General features: G+C 44.5%; 1 protein-coding gene across 1 annotated transcript in view; it reads right to left on the bottom strand.

Annotated features, from left to right (window-relative positions):
* The window catches only part of EBF2 (EBF transcription factor 2), a 133,621-nt gene that overhangs the window by 22,002 nt on the left and 89,477 nt on the right, over positions 1-22,142 (bottom strand). Inside the window, exons 7-10 of the mRNA XM_029964565.1 lie at positions 15,489-15,570; positions 4,609-4,726; positions 2,715-2,845; positions 1,909-2,035 (exon numbers count right to left, since the gene is read on the bottom strand). Coding sequence (XP_029820425.1) covers positions 1,909-2,035; positions 2,715-2,845; positions 4,609-4,726; positions 15,489-15,570 — 458 coding nt within the window. The remainder of the gene's footprint in view (positions 1-1,908; positions 2,036-2,714; positions 2,846-4,608; positions 4,727-15,488; positions 15,571-22,142) is intronic.

Raw genomic sequence — 22,142 nt, 5'->3', positions numbered from 1 at the left:
ACTGGCCTTGGAAGCAGAAGGGCCCTGCCTGCCTAACCATGGCTTCAAACCCAATGCTTTTGTCCACGGGGCCACAGCTGTTTCCTGATAACACAGGGAAGGGGGAGAAAAAAAAAACCACCCTGTTATTTTCCTAGCTTAGAAGTTGTTTTTATTGCTATTAGCAGCACCAGCCTGGGGGAATTAGTTACCCAGGTGAGGCTCTGCCTCAGAGCTGTGTTTCTCGTTCTGCCTGCCGTGGTGGGAGAGCTGCAGGTTCTTGGAGAGACAGACTGGGAAGGTGTTTGGCCAACCCTCGCTCCAGCAGCTCCTCTGAGGTGTTCCTCAACATATGGCAGGAGCACCCACTCACTCCTCAGAGGATGGGAACACACATCCCTGTGCCAGGGACAGCAGGAAAACAGGCAGAGCGTGTTTAACTTTCTTTCCTGCTGATTCCTGTGTGCAGCTTCACTTCCTTTTTTTGTGTGGAAGGTCTCAAATTAACACCTCAAAGAGCTGCACTGGCCTGACTCACACCCCTCTGGATGGTACAGATCAGTCTTGCACTTAAAACAGCTTTACAACAATGATAAGATTTTTTTTTTTTCATAGAGGAATAGATATTTTTATGACACATTTCTCTATTCTAACCCTCTTTCAGCACAGGCACCAACAGCTCAGTGTTGAAGACACCAAGGGCAGGGACCTCAAGGAGCAGAAAAAGAAGAATTTTACATTTAAATCTGTGATAAAACCTGATAAAGTAATAATATCTCTTCCTCTAAAGCACCTGCAAGGTGCTGAAACCTAAAGGTATTTGAACAGGCTTGATTTGTCCTAATCAATTTGAGTTGACTCAAAATCAGTTCCAGTCAATGGATATCATTTCAGTACTTTTGATTAACTGTGGATTAGGTCTCTATTATAACAAAAACTTATATTTCCTTAATTATAACTGTAAATGTAGACTTAATTCTTGCTGCAGGTTTCTAGGTGTGGCAGTTGCATGAATAAATACATAAATACACTAATTTAGATATATAAAATGGCATAAAACACTACCAGGATCTTCACATATCATTGACTCTTTCTAAAAGTCCTGAGCTGAGTCATTCAAACTTTTCCACTTTGGGGAAAATTCCAACTAATGCATTCAACAGGTGGCAAAGTTTTTACCTTCAAATTTTTAATTAAAAATGTCTTGGACCTTCATTATGATTTCTGTGTTAAATTATTATTTAAAAATTGACATTTATAATACACAAAGTGTATTTCATGAGGATCGTGGCTAGCAAGAGACTTACATAAAATTAGATAAATCCTTCCATTTTTGGGAATTCTGAATATGATTTGAAAGTCCTTCAACTCAGAGATAAATCCATCCTTTAGAACTCAACACTCTCCAGCCATGGTTTATAATTTCAGGAACTTTAGTGCATACATTGCATGTCATCACTGTCACTTCTGGTCACCCTGGTGCCACCTGATTTTTCCTTTCATGTCCATATATATCATGTTCTCGAAATAAGTTGATAATCCACCTAAGAATCAAAAAACCCCAGATTTGTTTTCAGCTCTTTTGGCTTCTCTTGGTACAAGATGCTCTCCTGGTCCCCTGGGATTATCCTAAAAATGAAAGGCTCTCCCCAGGCAGAGTGGAATGTAAAATAAATACTGTTCTGGATAAAACAACTTCCAGAGCAATTTTACCATGTTCCTGCACACTCAATATCCAATAAGCAGACCCACATTTTGGCAACATGAGCTTTAATCTGGAAAAATCACATCCAAACTGCCTGAGTGGCCTTCAAAGAGCAAGAGGACAAATAAAAACAAACACACAAACCGAGCTGAGAGTTGTCAACACCAGTCACCAAAACAAAAAGCTGGGAGCTCCGGCCCCCCCAGCCAAAATCAGCCACCTACCTGTGTAAATGAACCTGCCTGGTGCACCTTTGCAGAACTGTTTGGATTTGTAGGATAATGTCACCTCGACCACGCCGGGAATGTGCCGGGGAGGCGTCTGGACTCGGATGGCGTGAGGGGTGATGAGCTGGAACAGCACCAGGAGAGGCACAGTCAGGTGTTTGTGTCACCCCTTTACTTTGTGAGTAAATAACAGAATAATATCCTGGAAATGACCTTTAAAGACCACCCAGTGCCACCCCCTGCCACGGGCAGGGACACCTTCCCCTGGCCCAGGTTGCTCCAACCTGGCCTTGGACGCTTCCAGGGATGGAGCAGCCACAGCTTCTCTGGGCAACCTGTGCCAGGGCCTGCCCACCCTCATCCTAAAAAATGCCTTCCTTAATCCCTCTTTCATTTTAAAACCATTACCCCTGGTTCTGCCATCACAGGCCTGAGTTAAAAGTCTTTATTCCTGTGCAGGAGACACAAAGTGACACATCTGCTCCAGTTCCTTGCCTTCAGGAGAAGAAGACACATTTTAGGATGAAATCTCATCAGGAAACTTGTACTGTTAAGCCCATTGGTTAAATGCTGGCTTATCCTGGACCCAGAGGGAATTCTTTCTTTATTTCTCTCCCTTTACCTGTCTCCAGATGCCCGGAATTGTTCAGTCCCATTCTGGCTCCAATAAGATCCCACAGCAAGGAAAACACGTTCCCCGAATTCCCCCCCCCCACGGGTTAGCACGGCCTGCTTTCCACCCCACCACTCCTGGAACAGGGATCACCACTGTCCCTCCTCGGGGAAGGGCTTTTCCTACCCACCTCACTCCACACCAGCATGGTCCCAAAGACCACCTGCAGCCCATCGAAGAAGTTGTCCCCGATGATGATGACCATGGCCCCGCCCGTGGTCCACCCTTCGCTGGGGCTGATGGCTTTGATGCAGGGGGTGGCTGAACAGAGCACAGAGGACAGCAGAGCATCACGTTAGGAGGGCTTTGAGTTTGGTTTTTTGTTTTTTTTTTCTTTTCCCCCAACAGCTGTTTGGAACACTGGGTGTAAATCCTTGGAGCGGAACGGTGAAATCCTGTGAGCCTCAGGAGCAGCTTCACCTGTCCACACCCGGGAATTTCTGAATTCCCAGGGCTGGCAAAGGCCTAGGACAAGTCCTCTCCAACCATTCACCCATGGAGGCTGCTTCACCCTTCCACAAACCCCAGCAAATAAATAATAAATAAATGAATGAATGAATAAAAGCGTGTTTTCTGCCTTGCAAGTGTTAATTACTTGCCTATTCATTACTGGCACTTAACATGGTGTCATTAAAGCCTAATAGGCCAACTGTAGTGAGTGTAAAAATGAAATGCTTAAATGATTGTGCAGAGGCTGTTTAAGAAAAAAAAAACCCAACCCAGCACCCACTCATTAACATGTGATCCCACAAAAACAAACCCTGTGGAAAAAATACAAAAGGCAGAGTCAGATTTGTTAAATTTATCAATGGGTGAAAAAAGATATGGGAATATCAAATGTCTCCTCCAATTCCTATCAGGAGACAATGTCTAATCACTTTCTTGATTTTATAGAGCAGATTTTTTTCCCCTTCTCTCTTCCATATGTTCAAGGCCTCTGGACTATACGTCCCATCAGGAACCCAATATGGTTTCCAGGCCATAACCAAAGTCAATCCATCACTCCATTCCCAATGTTGACAGGGTCAGAGGTGGAGGGGAACTTTGGCAGTGCTCCAAAAACATGAGACCCCTTTGAACAGCCAGTCAATCACATCCAATCAGTCAAGGAAAAACTGGATGGCTTCCTAGGCTAGGAATCCTGGGATTTTCCTTCTACCATTTCACTGCCCGCTGGGGGAGAATTAACACCACTCTGAATTCTTTACTGATTCAATCATTTTCTTCCAGTTCATTAATTCTTCTTTTAGGTTGATACAGGGCACAGTTAAGAAGTGGGGCAGCAAAACATTATAATGAAATAATATCCTTGCTTGTCTTTTCTACTAACATCACCAGCTCTTCTCACTTTCCCTGGCTGCAGGGGAGGGAGAAGCAGACACAAGATAGCATTTTCCAGTAATTTGGAGCGTGAGGGAGGTGGAATGTGTCAGGAATGAACATACAGGGAGAGGGAGAGGAGGGGCATTTTTTTTTGAGGCTTAGCAGATACGAGGGTTTGCAATTGCTTTAATACAGTCCCCAACCCATCCTGCAGCAGGCCATGAGCCTGGCTTAGCCAAACAAACTCCCATCAATTAGTGTCAGCTCCCTCTGTGCATCGTTCTGCTCCGTGCAGAGTTTGTTTAAGGGAACCAGTGACACTTTTTCATACACATCTTGTGCTGCGGCGGCTCTGTTTAACTAAGATGTCATGTTGCCTAATTTGCCTGAAATCAAATCTATCCCAGCTGAATGAGAAGGCTGAAATTTCGATGGTGCTCGGTGTTTTCTGTGTTTTTCATCTTTGCAGCACATACTAATTAATAAATTGGAGGGGGAGGGGGAGCCAGTCTCTTAGATGTGAAGAGGAGCATATTTTGCATGCACAGACACTGTTTTCCTGCCTCTTCCTTCTCTAAACCCCCTGAGGGTCTGCAGTTCCCCCTTGGCTCCCCTTCCCTCCTCAAAACAAATAGAAGCTGAAGAATGGGGGAGATGTTTTTGCATTCATTCGTGCTCTGCTCTCCAGACAAATATCCCACCTTCTGAGGGGTCGAGTCTCCTCGCTCTCCGTCCGTGCTTGGAGTTGTTGTGAACAAACATGTTGTCAGACACTGCCAGCACGTGCCCATCAACGTTCACTGTTGTTGATAGCACAACCTGGATGTCGAGAAAGGGAAGGAAAAGGAGGCAGGTGAACAATTTGCTTCCAGATTTGCCTTCTTAAGCGTTAATTATTCAGTTTGGCCAAAGCCCCCCTCGGTTTGGAAAACAGCACCACGTCCTGCAGGGTTTTGCTCCCTGGCAGGAAGGGGAGGAAATATTTTCAGCCTTCATTCTGGGCATTAATTCCATTTAACACAGCATCCTGAGGGCCATATAAAGGCCTGGCTGTATAATGAACCAGCCACTGCAGATGGCCCTACATTCAGTTGCTGAGGTGCATTGTGGCATTGCTGATGGCAGAGAGGGCTGTGTACACCAGGCACGGGGCAGGCTCAGAGCAGCCCAGCAATGTGCCCTGGGATCCTCCTGCAGGCTCCCAGCCATCTGCTTCTGGCACACTCATGCAAATGGCCCTGCATCTGCCTGGAGACCAGGCTCCACTGCCTGCAGCTCCATGAAAACCAACTAAAACCTGCTGCTGACATATCAGTGCCTCCTGAAAATCATCTGAGCCCGAGGACTCCAACTCAAGCAGCAGTTTTTAAGCCTCAGCCCCCATGACTGGGCTCCAGTAGCATTTGAATTCTTAGAGGAAGTAACTGTATATGCTAATTAATCCTACTTTAGTTTTTACAATATCCAAAGCTCTAAATCCCCATCAATCCAGAAATAATATAGTGCACCCTTAAACCACAAACTTTTAGGAAATATGAACAAACCATGGTTCAGCTCCTGAAAGAAGAGGTATCTTATTGAAACATTCAAGTTTGGACCATCAGTTGGTGTAAATCAGCTCAATGGTGTAAATCAGTTTATGCCACTACACACCTAGAGAAAGTCAGAGCTATGGAAAATCAAACCCTGGATGAGTTCATGGATTTTCAGAGACAGCTGTCATAGTCCAGGTAAGAGAATGTCAGGCTCCAGTTGCTGATAAAACTCTATTCAGCATACAGAGGAGAAACCTTGCCCTCCCCGGGATTGTGAGAGCTTGAAGAACACTTTCTTTCTTGAGACAACTTTAATTCATTCCAAAAGGCTCTTGTCATGCTGTACTCTTATACTTCTCAAGCATTCTTGTCACAAAATGTGTTGCTTTTGTGTGCCAACTGATTTCCTCATTGCACATTAGGGTGGAGTGTGTCTCTGTCCAAAGGGAACGTTTCCCGCATGACATCGCTGAGCCCACTCAGATGCACTTCATTATTTTCCCTTAAACAATGGAAATAAATTTTAATCTCTCACTGGCCAGCGCTGTGGCAACAGGGGAATAGCCCTGAATTATTCCAGTGTCTGAAATATTTACGACAAGTGTTTAAATTGTAACCAAATGTAAATAAAAAGTGATCGCATCCATACAGTTACCCCGTGTAATATACAGGGGTCTGAACTCACCCACACGAGGTTCTGTGTGATAAATACACACCCACACGCTCTCAGGATGAGAGACTGAGAATATAGGCAGACCCTGAGTGTACACATATAGAAGAGAATTGTAGAACATCCTGAGCTGGAAGGGACCCCCAAGGATCATCCATCCCACTCCTGGCCCTGCACAGACACCCCAAAATCCCACCCTGTCCCTGGGAGCATTGTCCAAACTCTCCTGGAGTTCTGGCAGCCTTGGGGCAGTGACCAAACCCTGGGGATCCTGTTCAGTGCCCAATCACCCTCTGGGGAAAGAAACTTTCCCTACTGTCCCTCCTAAACCAGCCCTGACAGAGCTCCAGCCATTCCAGGGTCCTGTCCCTGCTCCCAGAGAGCAGAGATCAGTGTCTGAATAATCATTTGGGTGTAAATGTTGTGCAAAACACAAGACCCACATTTTGGTAAGAGATGTAGAGATCCCCAGAGCCTGAGCAGTCCAGAAGACGAGTGCTGAGCATCCAGCAGGAATGGAAGATGCACTTCCAGACCTCTGTCCACGTGTGGCTCCGTTTGGATTCACCTCTCCCACTCCTCACAGGAGGCTCAGAGCCACTTGGAACGGCACAGGGACGGGATGAGTGCAAAGTTCAGATCTGAACCCAAAGTTTTGGCTCTTCTTTGCAGTCCTCTCCAAGGTCCTGCCTGCTGAAATCCAGCAGAGCCCTTTGTCATGGCCACAACACCTCTGCCCAACTCATCACCAGTGGTGGGGAGTGAGAGCTGTGAGACTGTGGGCACAAAAAGGGCTGAACTTCACTTTGCTCCAGCCATTCCCTCCTGCCTGGTGGAGATCACGACACAATAGCTTCATACTGAAGATTAAAAAACAATGTTTTATGGATAAAAGGAAGAGGAATGTGCATTCCACTATGGTCTCTAACTCCCAGGCCCTTCCCTCTCACAAGCCAACCGCTTTCCCCCAGTGAGTATTTCCTGGGTCACGAAGGGTGACCCCTTCCATCTGGAATCAATCAGTCAACTCCTGACAACTTCCTGAAACACCTCACTCCATTTCCTGTTCTCTCCCCCTTCCCTCTTTCCCCCTGGTTTGCTTCACTCTTCAAAACTGCAGGCCACAGCAGCTTAATGTTAGAGGGTCAGACACAGTTAGACTCCAAAACACTACACAAGAACACCTTTGACCTTCAAAAATCTTTACATCTTAGCTAAACAAATCAAGGTCAACGTTTCTTACCATTACCTTGTTAACCATTTCTGTGCATTTTTGCCAAAACCCTTCTGAACACGTATTTATCAATAACACTTGTTCTCCCAACGTCGTAAACCAGTCCAAGCCCCTTGTTTTAAGGTCCCTGTGTTTAGTGCCGATGAAAGGTGATGTGCAAACTTCCCTGGAGGCTTAAATTCTCACTTTTGCCCGCAGCAAATCGCTGGCAAACGGCTTTGGTGGGTTTTTCTTTCCCTGCTCTGGTGGCACCACTGCTTGGGTATGAAAATTTGGCGCCTTTGCCTGTTCAGTTGAGGGGCTTTTCTCTAAAATCAGTGGTTAATGGAAAAGTTAACCCTAAGGGAATGATCTGAGAGCAACAAAACACGTCAGCTAGGCCATGGATTCTGGTCATTGCAGCCAAATTTGGACACAAACAGCTCAAAGACTGAATATTTTGTGCCACCTGGGTCAAACAGCTCTGCTGGAGTTTCAGAGGACAACCAAGCGAGAAGCAGAGAGGGCAATGTGCTGTTCCTGTGTCCTTCCAAACACAGATCCCACCTCCAGGAGCACAGAGGCACTTCCAGTGCTCCACGTGTGTTCTCAGCAGCCCTGAAGTCCTCTCTGCCAACCTGCAGGGTCCTGCTCTCAGCAGCCCCAGACCCAAAGCAACGATGCCCCAGCAGTCCTGGAGAAATGCCTGTGCTGGATCTGCCCATTATTGTGTCTCCCAGGTGGATTTGGGTGGGGCAACCCCTGCTCAGAAGCCCCGAGGAGGGTTCACCCCCCATGACACGCAGACAAACCACCTTCAGAACATTAAACTGGGGCTCTCTGAGCTGCACTGCCCCTCCTTCACCTCCCTACACAGCTCAGGGGGTTGGATTTCTCTGCAAACCTTCACCTGGACACTGCAAATTTCCCTCCCCCACCTACACACTGTCCCAGTATTTCCATATTCTAATGGGTGCTCCTCTTCAGATCCCAGATATGCAAATAAATACAACTCCCCGTGTATTCTAAAGCTGTATCAGTCACAGACACCTATTTAGACATATGGTGCAAACATTCCAGGCATACAGGCATTGACTTACATGTAACATATCTCATCACTGTGTAAATGATCTCTCTCAAAAAATTCCTGTTACCATTCCAAGTGTGGAAAAAATTCTTTATGACATTGTACATCTGGAAACAATATTACATTCCTGATGCACTTTCCCTTGTAACTCTCCCCAGTCGCAGCACCATGTTATTTTAACTTTAAAAAACAAAACAAAACAAAACAAAAAAAACCCCAAAAAACTACTATGAGGATTAAAAAAATGATCATCCTTATTATTATTATTTTCCAGCTGAGTGGAAGGAAAGATGTCAGGCCTCATCCTGCTGCCTGCACTTGGACAGGGCTGCCATTGATGTCAACAGGCTTTTTGGTTGAGGGAGTAATTCAGGAGTAGAGCCTGGATGTGATGTGTTTGCTTCATAGTTGGATTAGGAATAAGATAAACAAGGTGGAAAACGCCAGCAGAGCCTCTCTCTGCTCCAAACTTCCATTGAATTCTTTGGGAAATCCTCCCTGAGCCCCCTGAGCCTGCTGCCAACAGGACAAAGTGTGCACGTGGCCTTCATTGCAGGCTGGGGTCTCCAAAGTTTCTGGGACACAGGGTTAGGAGACAGATCCTGGGTCACTGCCACCTTGTCTCCTGCTGCCACAGACACCCCAACCACGGAGCTGCTTTTAGAAAGCCATTCTCCACCATTTGGAGCTTTTGCCTCTGACACTCCTCTTGTTTTAGAGCCTCCTCGTCCTGGGGCTTGGGGCATTTCTGGTTTACAGCCTAAATTCCTTCCTGGTCACTTTATATTTAACAGCAGCTTCAAAATTCCTCTTTCCCATCCTGACCTACCTGAGGATCTTTTCAGAGAGCAGCTCCATCCCTTCTCAGTGCATGTCCCTGGAGCCCAGCTCTTGTCCAGCCCCTCTCACCTCAAGGACCATTCCTGCAGCTGCTCCAATGGCACTTTTATTCTCTTGTACTATGGTTACACCAGGATATTGGATCCAACAGGGAATCAGTGGGGTACAATGGTACAGATGCACCCTCCCTTCTCCTGGCAGGATGGGACACAGTGGATCTCCTCTCTGGTTTGTTTTTAATGGATGAGGCACAGCTCTGGGAACTCACTGTCCCAGTGGCTATTTGGGCTGCAGATCTGAGCAAATTTAGCTCCTTGAGTGCTTTTTCTCTCACAGCTGAGTCAGTCCTTCCCTTCCTCATACAGAATCTAAAATAACAGCACCTTCTCTTGGGTCAGTCACCACCTGATGAACGAATTTGCCCCCCAGCCCAGGCCCTGCTGATACCAGCTGCGTGTATTTTGGGATCTATACCTGGGAAATTAGTCTCCCACGATGATCAGTCCACGCAATATTCACCTCTAACAGCTCAGTGATCCCTATCCATGCCCAAATCTGGGTGTCTGGCCCATTCCTTCCCCATCAGTCCGAAAGGGATTTTGGTTCGGGCCGGTTCTGTTTCATTCCCCTACCCCTTTTTGGTTCTCCCAGCCCACATTCCTTTCTCCCGGTCTCACCCCACCCCTCTTAATCATCTTCCACCCCCCTGGATGACACAGAGCCCTCGGTGCTTTGTGGCAGAGCAGAGCTGGGTGAATTCCCAGCCCCAGCCAGCTTTGCTCACGTGCCCGATGATGAACTGAGCCGAGCGCTCGGAGGTCAGGAAGGAAACCTCCCCAGGGACACACCTTGTTATTTTTCCTTTCTCTTCCCCCCTGGAGCATCCAGAGGGGGGGCTGTACCTGCCAGGAAACATTCCATGTCATGTTTTCTGCTGAAAACAGAGGGCAATTACTGACCTTTCTCTTTTTGTCCCTCCAAAAGCGTGTTGGTTCAGAGCTGACCAGTGTCAGCACCGACGTTCTGCCAGGAGCTGTTTAATCCCAGGGTTACTGGAGGAAGCAGAATTCCCACTCGGCAGGGGTGGGGGGGGGTGTGATCACCAGGTCTCAGCTGAAGCATTTTAGCTGAAGTGCCTCATCTTAATCCCCTGGAATTATTGGCCCCCATCACACGCTGGTCGTTCCCATTAAGTGTCATTGGGCTCCAATCAAGTTCTCCAGGAGAAATCCTCATTAAATGGGGGGCATCCATTTTAATATTTCTTTTTTTTTTTTTTAAATTCCATTCCATGGAGACTCCTTCCCTGAGAACACAGCACAGACTAAATTTCCCTGTGTAAACTCAGATTTGCAGAGTAGCTGAACTCAAACAGTCAGCACCGTGTTTGAAAGGGTGATTTTAGGATGCCTTTTGTCCCCTTTTTCCACTAAAAGGTTTCACTTGAAAATATTCTAATTGATAAATAATAATATTTACTCCAGCTGAATTCACAATATGTTCATATTACTCGATCTCTGTGGGGTTTGGGCAGCCATGCCATGAAAATAACCCTGGAAATAGTTCTAGAAATATTCCCTTTCCCTTCTTTACCCACTGGCATTGAAGCAGCAAGTGATTCACAATAAAATTATGTTGCTACAGGAGGAAAAAACCCACTAAAGTAATGATCACACATTCCTTCACTTCTGAGGTAAAACATGTTTTTCAACAGCAGAAAAATATTTGTATTTGGTTAAAAAAAAACCAAACCCACACAAAAAGAAAGGTAAGAGATTTTCATGGTATCTTTGAAGCTCTACTTGATATCAAAGCAAATTTCGAGGAGTTAACCTGATCACAAAGCAGCTGGTGTTGCTCTCCAAACTAAAAGAATTATACTAAAAAAAACCCCCACCTCTTCAGGCATCTGGAGCAGGATTAAATTTGCAATGCAGTGTTAATGTAACCTTTCCTCTCCTTTTTCTCCCCACTCCCCCTTTTTTTCTCTTTTCTTTTAAATGACTGTGATAGAAGTGAAATCTAACATTTAATTCAGCTGAATGTACTGCAACTGTGCCATAAAATCTGGAGATCTTGTCATGTGTCTACAGGGGAGGCTTGGGCCGGGCTCAGAGAGCGGATCCCAAGGCCTTGGAAAATTGGGGATGAGCCAAACCAAGCCCAAACTGTGCAGCTTCACACCCATCTCTAATCAGAAGCATTAACTTGACACTTTTCCAGCCATGAGTAACCATTCTTCCATGCTGCAGGAACTCAATAGGATGCATTGTACAGCACTTATTTCCATGTCTCTTATTCATATTTTGGGGCTTGACAACAAAGCCTGAGTTTTGGGCTTTCATTCAAGCTCCAAAGAGCAAAAAAAAAAAAATAAAAGGGTTTTGGTGAGACCTTTTCAGCTCCAGGTTTGAGTAGTAATGTAAATTAGAACTTTGAAGTGAGGATTATCTCTTCTGTTTTGTTTAATAATCATTAAAATAATTAAAAAAAGAATATCTTGGTGTCTCCTGGAGGTCTGACGAGCTCTACTCCATTGAAAATGAAAAACAGAAGAACACAGGTAGGAATTAAGACATCCCCAGCTGAGCATCACTGCAAAATCTGTTTGCAGAAGGCAAGTGAAGTGCATGGAAAAGCCTGGAAAAGGGGGGGCCTTAATGATAACAGCTGTACAACTCATTTATTACCAAAAAAATCAGTGGAGGTTTTAGATATGGCCCAAGACTGAAACATAAGGAATGAAATCATAACACAAATCAAGCACCTACTGCCCTGTGCTTTTTCACCTTGATTTTTCTCTCTCACATGTTCCTGTGCTGGTCAGGGAACAACTGTCCTTTCAAACCTAATAAACAATTCTGCACATTAATGACTTTGCCTGCTGTAAATCTTAACGATTAAAATGAAAATTGGTGTGCAAACAGACCCTTAATCCTTTAAAAGAATCTTTTTTTTCTTTTTTTCCTCCACTTCTGACTTTAGGGGTTGATGACAGGCAGGCAAAGAAAAAGGCTTTGCCAAAATTTAAAATCTTAAAACGCAACAAATTAAAAAAAAAATCAATTAAAAAGAAAAAAAAAAGAGAAGGGTGCAGAAGGCACTGGAGCATTCAGGAACACTCTTAACTTTGGTTGTATCCAGGGAAGTCATCCTCCTATCCTTAGAAACAAGGAGGCAGACAGAAAACAAGCTGTCTTTGCTTATTGTCTTCCCTGTTCATCACGGCTGATTTCCCTTGGAACAGGGAGCTCTGCTAGTCCCAAAGTGTCAAATTTTAGCAATCAAGCCGCTTTTTTGTGTCTTTTTTTTATCCTCACTGACCTCTGCAGCCCAGAACAAAGCTCGTGGAGCCCCGTGTCCAGCTTTGAACGAGGAATGAAAACCTCAGGAATTTTGCAGTTTGGCTCAGAGGGTTCATTTTTGCGATCCCAAAAAAGCCCCATCGACATTTTTAGGTTTGATAGAAAGTAAATTAAAACTCGGTGGTTTTGCCTGATCTCGGTTAATTCGGGGGTCTGAGCTGGAATTCTCACACCGAAACTCCGAGGGGATGAACTCCTGGAGACTGGGAGTGTGGGAGGAGTTGAAGTTATCCCTGAAAAACGGAACCACGGGGGTTCACTCGGCTCAGCTTTTCCCACCCTGGCTTGTGCCAAGGCAGAAAAGCCAGAGGAAGAGCCTGTCCCAGCTCCTTTTCCTCTCCTAAAGTGCTGATTTTGGTGCAGAGATCAAAAGCAAGGCCACACTTTCTCCCGTGCAGGCACTGCCAGGCGGATGTGCCGAGGAATGGAGGAATTCCACGGAATTCCAGCCCCATCCAGGTGGGGCTGCAGGACTCGGTTCAGCTGCCCTGTCGTGTTTCCCTGGGAATCTGAGGCTGTTGGGGCTCTGCTCCATCTGCATTTGGGTGTGGAGGCCCAGAGGTGACCCAGAGAACGGGGCTGGTGTTTCAGATTCCTGCCCCGAAAAGTCGGATCCGACCTCCTGCAGTTCAGCACCTGACAGAAATCTGGGATTTAAACCGAGGGGTTTTTGGGAAGAGCCAGCACGAGCTTGAAATCAGAGCTGAACTGCTCCAGTGGCCAGGTGTGTTTGGACCCAGAATTTCAATTTTGGCTGTGACAACCAATATTCTGTGTACCATGGCAGTGCCTCCAGTCCCCAGGTGCTGATCAGGAGCACGATTTCTTTTACAAACTCATAACAACCCCCCCCAAAAAAGAGCCTGTATTTAGGTTTCATTCCATTCCACAATCAGCTCTAAGAGCCAACAAGATCTGTTTACATGCTGTAAAATGGGTTTTCCTTTGCTCTCCAGATTTTTTTTTATTTTTTTTCGTTCTTGGTAGATGAAAACTAATTGGTTTTTTTTTTCTTTCTGGAAACTGCCATTTGAAATAAAAAAATCAGTCTGAATTTCCTAACAATGAGCACCTCTTTTTTTTCCTCCTGTCTTATCATCTCTAAAAAACACAGAATGAAGAAGTCACTGCAGCCCCTTTAAACTACAAGTGAAAAAAATTAAGTTGGTCAGGATTTTTTCTTTAAATTCCTTCCTGCTCCAAATAAAAAAAAACAAAATTAATAACTCTTTTTTATTTATTTTTTTGCCTACAGTTCTTTAATTTTTTTGAGCTTTTGTTTTGCAGGATTCCTCTTAAATTTGAACCTTTTTTCTTCAATAAAAATTTACCTCCTGCAAATTTTTCATCGTGAGGAAAAGTTAAAAATAAAATATAAAAATCACTTGTCTGTGAAAACATGTTTTGGTGGAAAGTTTTAAGCAACTCTGTCAGCTCCTGTGGAGCTTTAACTTCATTTAATAAATGAGGAAGCTGATGCAAGTGAGCACGAAACATGAAGCAATGAAACATGAATTGCCAGACCTACAGATGTCACCTTCCCTTGTCAAGCCCTGTGGGTCTACAAGAAAACCACCCATCCCTCAGTGAGATAAAATCCAATTTGTAGCAGGGATGTGACCCAGGGAAGACACAATAATGATGAGAACAAGGAGAGTCCTGCTTTCCATCGGTGGCTTTTGAAGGCTCTGGATGACAAAGGACACGTGGATTTTCAAATGGTCTCCTGGGTTTGACCACAAAGTTTTACCAAGGTGAGCAGTGAATATTATATTTGTATAATATATACTAAATATATGTGCTAATTGTATAATATATACTCAACATACGTACTAATTGTATAATATATACTAAATATACATACTAAATGTATATATATTTGTATAATATATACGAAATGAAAGGGGAAATGGCTCAGTAAAGGTCACACAGTAAATTTGGGGCACGGTCCAAGCACCAGATTTGCATCCCTGTGGTCCCTCACCCTCCTCTCTCCACAGTCCATTCCAGCACCACTTTCCTCAGCCACGTCCCTTCCCACCTGCCAGCACATCCAGGGAGGAAAAGGCCACCCCGTTCCCTTTCCATTTTCATAGCGGGCTTGAGCTACAGCGTGAAAGCCTTTATTTATGAAAGCTGAGGAGGGCGGGGGGCCCGCGTGTGCCTCTCCTCCCCGCCCACGGGCCACCTTCACTCCTCCCTGCGTTTTTATGAGCTGAATTCAAAATCATTCAGCCACGGGATGATGAAACCAGTGGCAGATTTCGCTGCAAAGCAAGCTGGGTCTATTTCGTCCGGAGGGCTTGTTGGCTTTGCTGTGTTGAGATCTTTAAAGTGGACCATTCCGCTATTTTGCGCTCCTTGGATGTTTGTTTTGGTTGTTGTTTGTTTGTTTTTTTTTTTAAAGAAGCCAAAAATGGTAGGGTATGAGAGTGTCTAACAGGCTCGGAAAAAAAAAAAAACAGCGGTAAGGCAGAGACGAGGGAATGAAGGAGTAGCACGTAGAGAGTTACTTTGAAAAATTCTGAGGCTTCTAAGTATCACAAACACGATCCCTGCTGTGGGCAGCTGGATGCGAGAGAGCTTTGCCCGAGGGTGTCAAATCAAATATCCACTGCTGGTTGGTACAGCACATCACTCCCCCTGGGGGATTCGGAGGGGAAAAAGAGGGGGGAATAAAAAAAAATAAATAAAAAATTAAAAAAAAAAGGGGGGGGAAGGTTTAAACACAACAAATGGAGAAAAACTTGAGCACTGCCTGCTCTGGGTTCTCCTGGGCTGTCATCGTATTTATTATGGAGGAGAGAGGAGGGGGGAAAGGAAGAGAGGAAAAGGAGCAGACAGGTTAATGCTGAGCCTTATAAGACTTACCTGGAACCGTCTCATGTCTCTTGGGTTTCCTGCTGTTTTCAAGCAGTTCTGATTGCACTTGAGAAAAAATTTTAAGAAGAATCTGGAAAGACAAAGAACCACATCACTCCTGTTACCCACAGGGAAAGGTGCTGTTGTATCCCGTGTTAAAGTACATATGCCAGGGATTTATGCAGTGATTTACACGATGGGGTATCTTATAGGATGTCAAAAGAGAAACCAAACAAATAAAGCCAAATCTTAACAGAGAGAAGTTTAAAACAACAAAAAAAAATCAGGTAAAGTGCAACCAAGGTGCCTGAAACCCACTCTGGGTTTGACCACACAGTTTTAGTCCCTTCCTTTATCTCTCCCTCGCATACAAGGTCTTTCTTTTGCTGTCTGGAGGGATTTTCCATGAAACAATACAGGAGGATAATGGTATTGCGGGAATGACAAAAACCAACAGGGCAACCCTGCAGCAGATAAGCCTCCAAACCACTTCGGGGGGTTTAAAACCAGAACCAGGAGAGGAACCTGAGGAGGTTCCCTCAGCTGATATTTTTTTTTGTGGTGAAGATTCCAGTGACTGAAGCAGAGAAGCAGTAAAATATCCAGATTATAATCTCACCAAGATTTAGAGGGAGGACAAGGAAAACACAAGCCCAAGTGCTACATGACAGCTCACGCTGTCCGAGCAGATAAACCCATTAACACTGGACAAACTTCTGCTGCCAATTATTTTTGCCCTGTCACACCCTCTTTTTTCTTTTTTTTTTTAATGTGTCTTAATACTCTGGAGAGTTCAGCTCATCAAGTTGAACCTTCAGCACTCTTGGGTGACTTACCCAACACCATACATAAGAGATTTGAGAGTTTGGAAATATTAAGCAGCGATTTTTCTGTGAGCTTTTCCACTGAATTTTATGTCAAATCCAGGGAGGAGAGGACTCATCCCTTTATTTGATTAATCTGATTAAATTTGTGAACTTCATAAAGAAAGAAACTCCACGAAAATCCACATTTTTTGGATTAAAAGCAAAACAAGCCCGTCTTCAAAATTCAGACAGAAGCAAGAAATTTTTCAGCATCCTCTGTCACAAATGAAAATATTCCCTGTGATTCTTTTCCTTTCTATTTATAGGACAAAATACGTTGAACCACAACGATCTCAATTACAAAAATAAATCAAAGATGGCTTTAGAAGGGGAAAAAAAAAACCAAACAAACAACCTCGGATATAAGAAAAAAATAAATAGTCGAAGAATTGATTTGGAATACAAAGACCAAGTTATTTATTTATTTCTCTTGCCGAGTGCTTTCCTTAAAAAAAAAAAAAAAAAAAATCAGCTTTTGCAGTAAGTTAAAGTCCCAGGTGAGCCAGGCCTATTTCCCTTCCTGTTACTATGACAACGATTTTTTACCGCAGTCCCTAAGTCCCTTCAGAACTCACACATTCATGCCTTGAATTAGAACTTTAAAGGAGAAAGATGGATATTTCCTGGGTTTACCAACAACACCCCCCAAAGCAGTCCTGCCACGAGACAATGAGGCAGAAAAACCCTCTCTGCCTTGTTTAGGGCCCCCCTTGGCCCGGGGTGTTCCTGCTCCTCCTGCCCCAAAATGCAGAGAAACCACCGAGGGTTGGACCCGTTTGGGTGTTGCTGGAACAAACAAAACCCTTTGGAAACCCCACCAGCACTAAACCTGCAAAAAACGCCCAGGAAACCTCCTATAAAACAACTGCCCCAAAATCCACCCCGAGAGCGAGCTGGGATTTTCATTTTTAAATTAAAATCTCCCCTTTTCCCCCCCCCACCCTTAAATGTATGAGATGTTGAAAGAGTGTTTCTTTTCTCTGCGAGTGCATTTTGCAGGCTGTTGTTTTCTCTGTTTTTCCTTCTCACTCCCCATTTAAAGAGCTCTTGGGGTTTTTTCCAGGGGGTCCTGCTGGGATCTCCCTTCACCTGAGCAGGTTGAGCAGGAAAGGGGTGTCAGTGCTCAGCTCTCAGGGGGTCAATCCTGCCGACAGATCCCGGGCACCTCCCTGGATTCCGACCTAAAAACCCTCCAGAACTTCCTTCCTCGGGAGCAGCACCGAGCAAATACATTCCCTCAAATAAGTCCTACTGACTCCTCGTGCTGAAACCTGTGACCCCTTTTATTTGAATGATTTGGGACCTCTTTTCGTGGAGGGAGATTTTATCCAGGAGAATGTTTTCCCAAGGAAAAATCCTCCGCGCGCCGGCGCGCTCCGACGTTCACGGGAGGGTTTGAGGCAGAAATGCTGCTCACAAACACCCCTTTTTTATCTCCCCCTCTTCCCACAGATGTCCAAAAAATTATTTGCAGGTAGATAAAGGCGGCCCTGAGGCGTTCCTGTGGAAGGGAAAACTGCAAAGTGGAACCAAACTAAGACAACGAGGTAACTTTGACGCGAAAATCAACGAGCTGATTGTCCTGCAGGAAAACTGCAAACAAAAATCCACAAGTTGTTGCTTCCAGGGGAAAAAAAAATAAAACAAATTAATCAGGAAAACTGCCCCTTTCCTTTTGTAATTTTTTTTTTTTTTTGGTGAATGCTTTGCATCCCGTTCCTTGAGAGGAGGAAAACGATCAGATAAAGAACTAAAAATGAGGAAAACGAGCAAAGAAAAGTGTCTGGGAGGGAACTCGCGGCCGAGTTTGGGAAGAGCAAAGATCCTGCAGGGCTGTGTGTGACACAAACCCCTAAAGGGCAAATAAAGAGGGGAAAAGCTCTAAATGTAACCCCTAAAATGCAGGTACAGGGGGGAAAAAAATCTAAATGCAACCCCTCAAAGGCAGGTACAGAGAAGCAAAATTCTAAATGTACATTTAACAGCATCCACGAGCAAACTCTGCAGCACAGTGAACTAAAATGATATTTTCCTGCTAAATGCCTCCAGAAAATTAAGGTTTAGATCCTCATCAAGCATAAACTAACAAGGTGTGTGAAAATTAAAGGTGGATTTTGAATTAAATCTGGGCTGATTCAGACCAAGGGGGTGTGTTGTCCGTTAAAAACACACAGAAGAGAAAACTCTCCCTGTGCTGCTGCATCCCTGACTGCTCTGCCCCAGACACATCCAAACCCACGGAGCTCTGGGCTCCTGGGCCAGGAGATTTATCCAGCAGCAATCTGAGGATCTGTTGTGGTTTATCCCACCTGGGATAACTTTCTGGCATTGCTGAGCAGCTCGACTGCTGAAAAGTTTGCCCCTTTAGGACCCCCCAAAATCGCCTCATCTCCCCTCTGAAAGTGCTGGCTTTGACTTTAGCACTTAAACATCGTGGCAGAATTCAGATTTATTGCTAAGACATTTGTAGTTTCTTCAGAGCTCGCTGAATGTGCTGCACTGTGATGGTTTTCCCTCCCACCACCCCCAAATTTAGGTTGAATTTCGTTTAGATGCACGCACAAGAATTTTTATCTTTTCTCCAGTTCAACCACATCTCTCTTTTTCTCCTCTCAGGGTTCCTCCAGTCACATTTTAGCTGCAACTGGGCATCTGCATGAAGAATTTGGTAGGTTGTTATATATATATACATATATATATTTTTTAAGTGGTTGCATCTGGGAATGGCATTAATATTTATTGCAGCATTAGAATAAAAATGACTTGGGGGGAGCAAAGAGGAGGGAAGGTTTAGCACTAAATGAAGCTGATTTAGGGGTAACAGGAGAATTGCAGAAAGGCTTTATTAATTTTTTTAAATTAGAACCTTTAGCCAGTTTTTGGCTTTAACCTATATATATATATATCTCCAAAAAATTATTGGGGAAAAAAAGGAATTACAAAAAATTATCTCATTGTCATGTCTCTTAGCCAGCTTTTGGTCTTGCTAAGGCCAGCTTTAGGTCTGAGTTTAGCAGGTAACTCTGACTCCAGCCAAACAGAGGGAATGTGGTTCTTCCTCTCACAGATCAGCATTTCAGGGTGCTGGGGGAAAACCAAACACTTTTGAACAACACCTAAAAACTCTGGCATTACCACAGAAAACCTGCTTGACTTAATGCAGAAACATAAAATTAATGAAGATATAACTATGGACTTTTTCTTTTCCTACTGTCTCTCACACACTCGACCTCCCTGGGCACAGATTGATGCCTTTGCATCTCCAAAATGCCACCTTAAATCTGCCTCCCTCTGTTAGGGTTCAGAGGGAGCTGTTTTAAAAGTCGCTGCTCCTTCTGCTGGGAGTCACCCCCGAGCTGAGGAATCACTGAAGTGCCCCTTTTTCACTTCAGGACAAAGACAGCTGTGTTACCTCAGCTGCTTTTTAGCAGTGCCATGAGCAATCCTGTCTGACCTGGGGGGGAAGCAGGTTGGGAATGCTGGTTCCATCCATCCCAGAGCTGTTCATGGACAGGGAGAAAGGGTGATGCAGACTAAGTCAAGTTTTGCATCAATCAAGCAGCTGTTGCCCCCCAGTCCCTGTGTGTGCCCAGATTTTCAGGTTATGCCCCTACCTGAGGCAACTGGAACGTCTGTCCCACACCTCTGGGGGTGTTTATCCATCTCAGGTGACTGAGAAGAATCAAACTGACCTGAACCAAATCCCAGTGGAGTCAGAAAAAGCTTCCTGGTGGCTTAAACAGCAGCCCCACGTGCAACAGAAGGTGAAATTTAAAAAAAACCCACATTAATAATGTTTTAACACCCTACCCCAAGAGCTGGGATGGGCAAGTGTCACCACAGGGGCCCTCAGGGACAGAGAATGTGCTTTGTGTTCTCACAGTGCCAGTCTGGGGGACTCAAAATTCCATGAATTCTGCCTCAGAAAACCCCTCTGCAGAGGTGCTGCCACCCACCAGTGCACAGGCCAAGATCCCAGGGCCTGGAAACTGGGAGGGAACTGCTCCCCATCCCATCCCATCCCATCCCATCCCATCCCATCCCATCCCATCCCATCCCATCCCATCCCTCCTGACTCCTGGTTCTGCATCTTCCCTAATCTTCCCATCCACCCTCTGTGCCTTCTTAAAATCAAGAGGTACAGCATTGGTTGTATCTTGTGAACAGCCTCTGGATGCACTTCCAAAACACCCCTTGTAAAGCAAACACTGGGATAATTCTGGCTTGTTTGGGTTGCTGTGGAATTTGGGTTTGTGGCCTCAGTGGTTTTTTGGCATGAGAAGGTGCCTCTCATCTAAATAATTGTGATTATGTTTATCAGCAAATCCTGTGATGCCAAAATCTAATGAAAACATAAAGACATGGTGCCATTCTGCTTAAATAGCTGGAAAAAGTCACAAAGGGAGCAAAGAAAGAAACAGAAGTTGTTATTATGAGTATCTGTGCCCCAGTTAAAAAATATCAAGTTTAAATATACTATGAACTGCAAAACTGTTATTATTCCAGTGAGGGCCTGACTCCAGCTCCATCAGAGCAGGGAAATTCTGGATCAGGGTGTCCCATCCTCCCCTCAGCTCACCCATGTGTGTCTTGGCAGTGCAAACTCTGAGATAAGTGTGACAAGTAACTCTACCCAGTGCCCCAACATGACAAAGTATTTTGAAGCTTTACTTCAGATTTCTTCCTTTCAAAGGGACTAGGGTAGATTTGAAGGTCGCTGTTCCAAATCAATTAATTGCATTTATTTGATACCATCATCCTGATTTTAATGACTATCACAGTAGAAGACTTCTTTGTAATCTGAATATTTATCTCTGGAGTAATTTCGGTCTATTATGTCAGTGTGTGTTATTAGGGAGCTGATGAGAAAATTTCCCACTCTTTTTCCAGCAGTTATAGTCAGTGTGGGATCAGGGATTGCACAGAGGCACTTTAAATGAACATACACCTTATACTGTGTGAGAAATGAGGGAGGTTATTACAATAAGCCAGAGTATTTATATGATACTCCACAAACAGCAGCTAATTAATCTTCACAAAACTCCTGTGCATAAAGTGTGAACCCAGTTTAACAAACGTGAAAACCAACATATGTAGGTCAAGAGACTTCTCTGAGTTTGTCAGAGATTCACTGGTGGAGGAGGAGGAGGGAGCAGGAGTGAGATGAGATGAGATCCCAAGCCTAGACCAGGAGAAGAAGATTTTTTTTAATAGAAAGACTCCAGTTACACCCCAGAAAAAGGGCAGAATAACCTCATGCCTGTTATTCTTTCCCCCAACAACCTCCTCATTTCCTGATGGGACAAACCAGAAACACTTCTCAATCCTTATGTCTTAATTCAAAGTAACTTCTTCAGCCTGCTTAGACTGTTCTCCAGCTCCACACTTCTGCTTGCAGTCACTCACTCCAGTTTAGATTTTCAGTTTAAAGTCTCAGTTTCGATGTGGGAACATTATTTTTTCTGTAGCTGATCTCTGAAATGCCACCCAAACAACACCATAGGAAAGCAGAATACAATCAGTATTCTTGCAAGACTGAGCTCAGACCAGCTGACACAGGAGACAGAGGTGAAAATGGAACAAAAAAAAGGGTTGGGGAATCAGCTAAGGGAGCCCAAGAGACTAGACTAGCTTAAAAATCAATCTTAAGAATATACAGGGTGGCAGAACCCATCTTAAAACTGCTCCTAGTTATGATTTGTTTGCCACAGCAAGAGGTTCCTAATCACACTCAGGTAAGTAACACTCCTTATAATGTATTAAAGAAGACACAGGATGGAAGTTTCCTGTATTTCAG

Source organism: Manacus vitellinus, unplaced genomic scaffold (assembly GCF_001715985.3).
Source record: "Manacus vitellinus isolate BGI_N305 unplaced genomic scaffold, ASM171598v3 scaffold_74_pilon, whole genome shotgun sequence".
NCBI lineage: Eukaryota > Metazoa > Chordata > Aves > Passeriformes > Pipridae > Manacus > Manacus vitellinus.
Note: the sequence above shows the minus strand (reverse complement) of the source record. Positions and strands in the feature narration are given on the sequence as shown.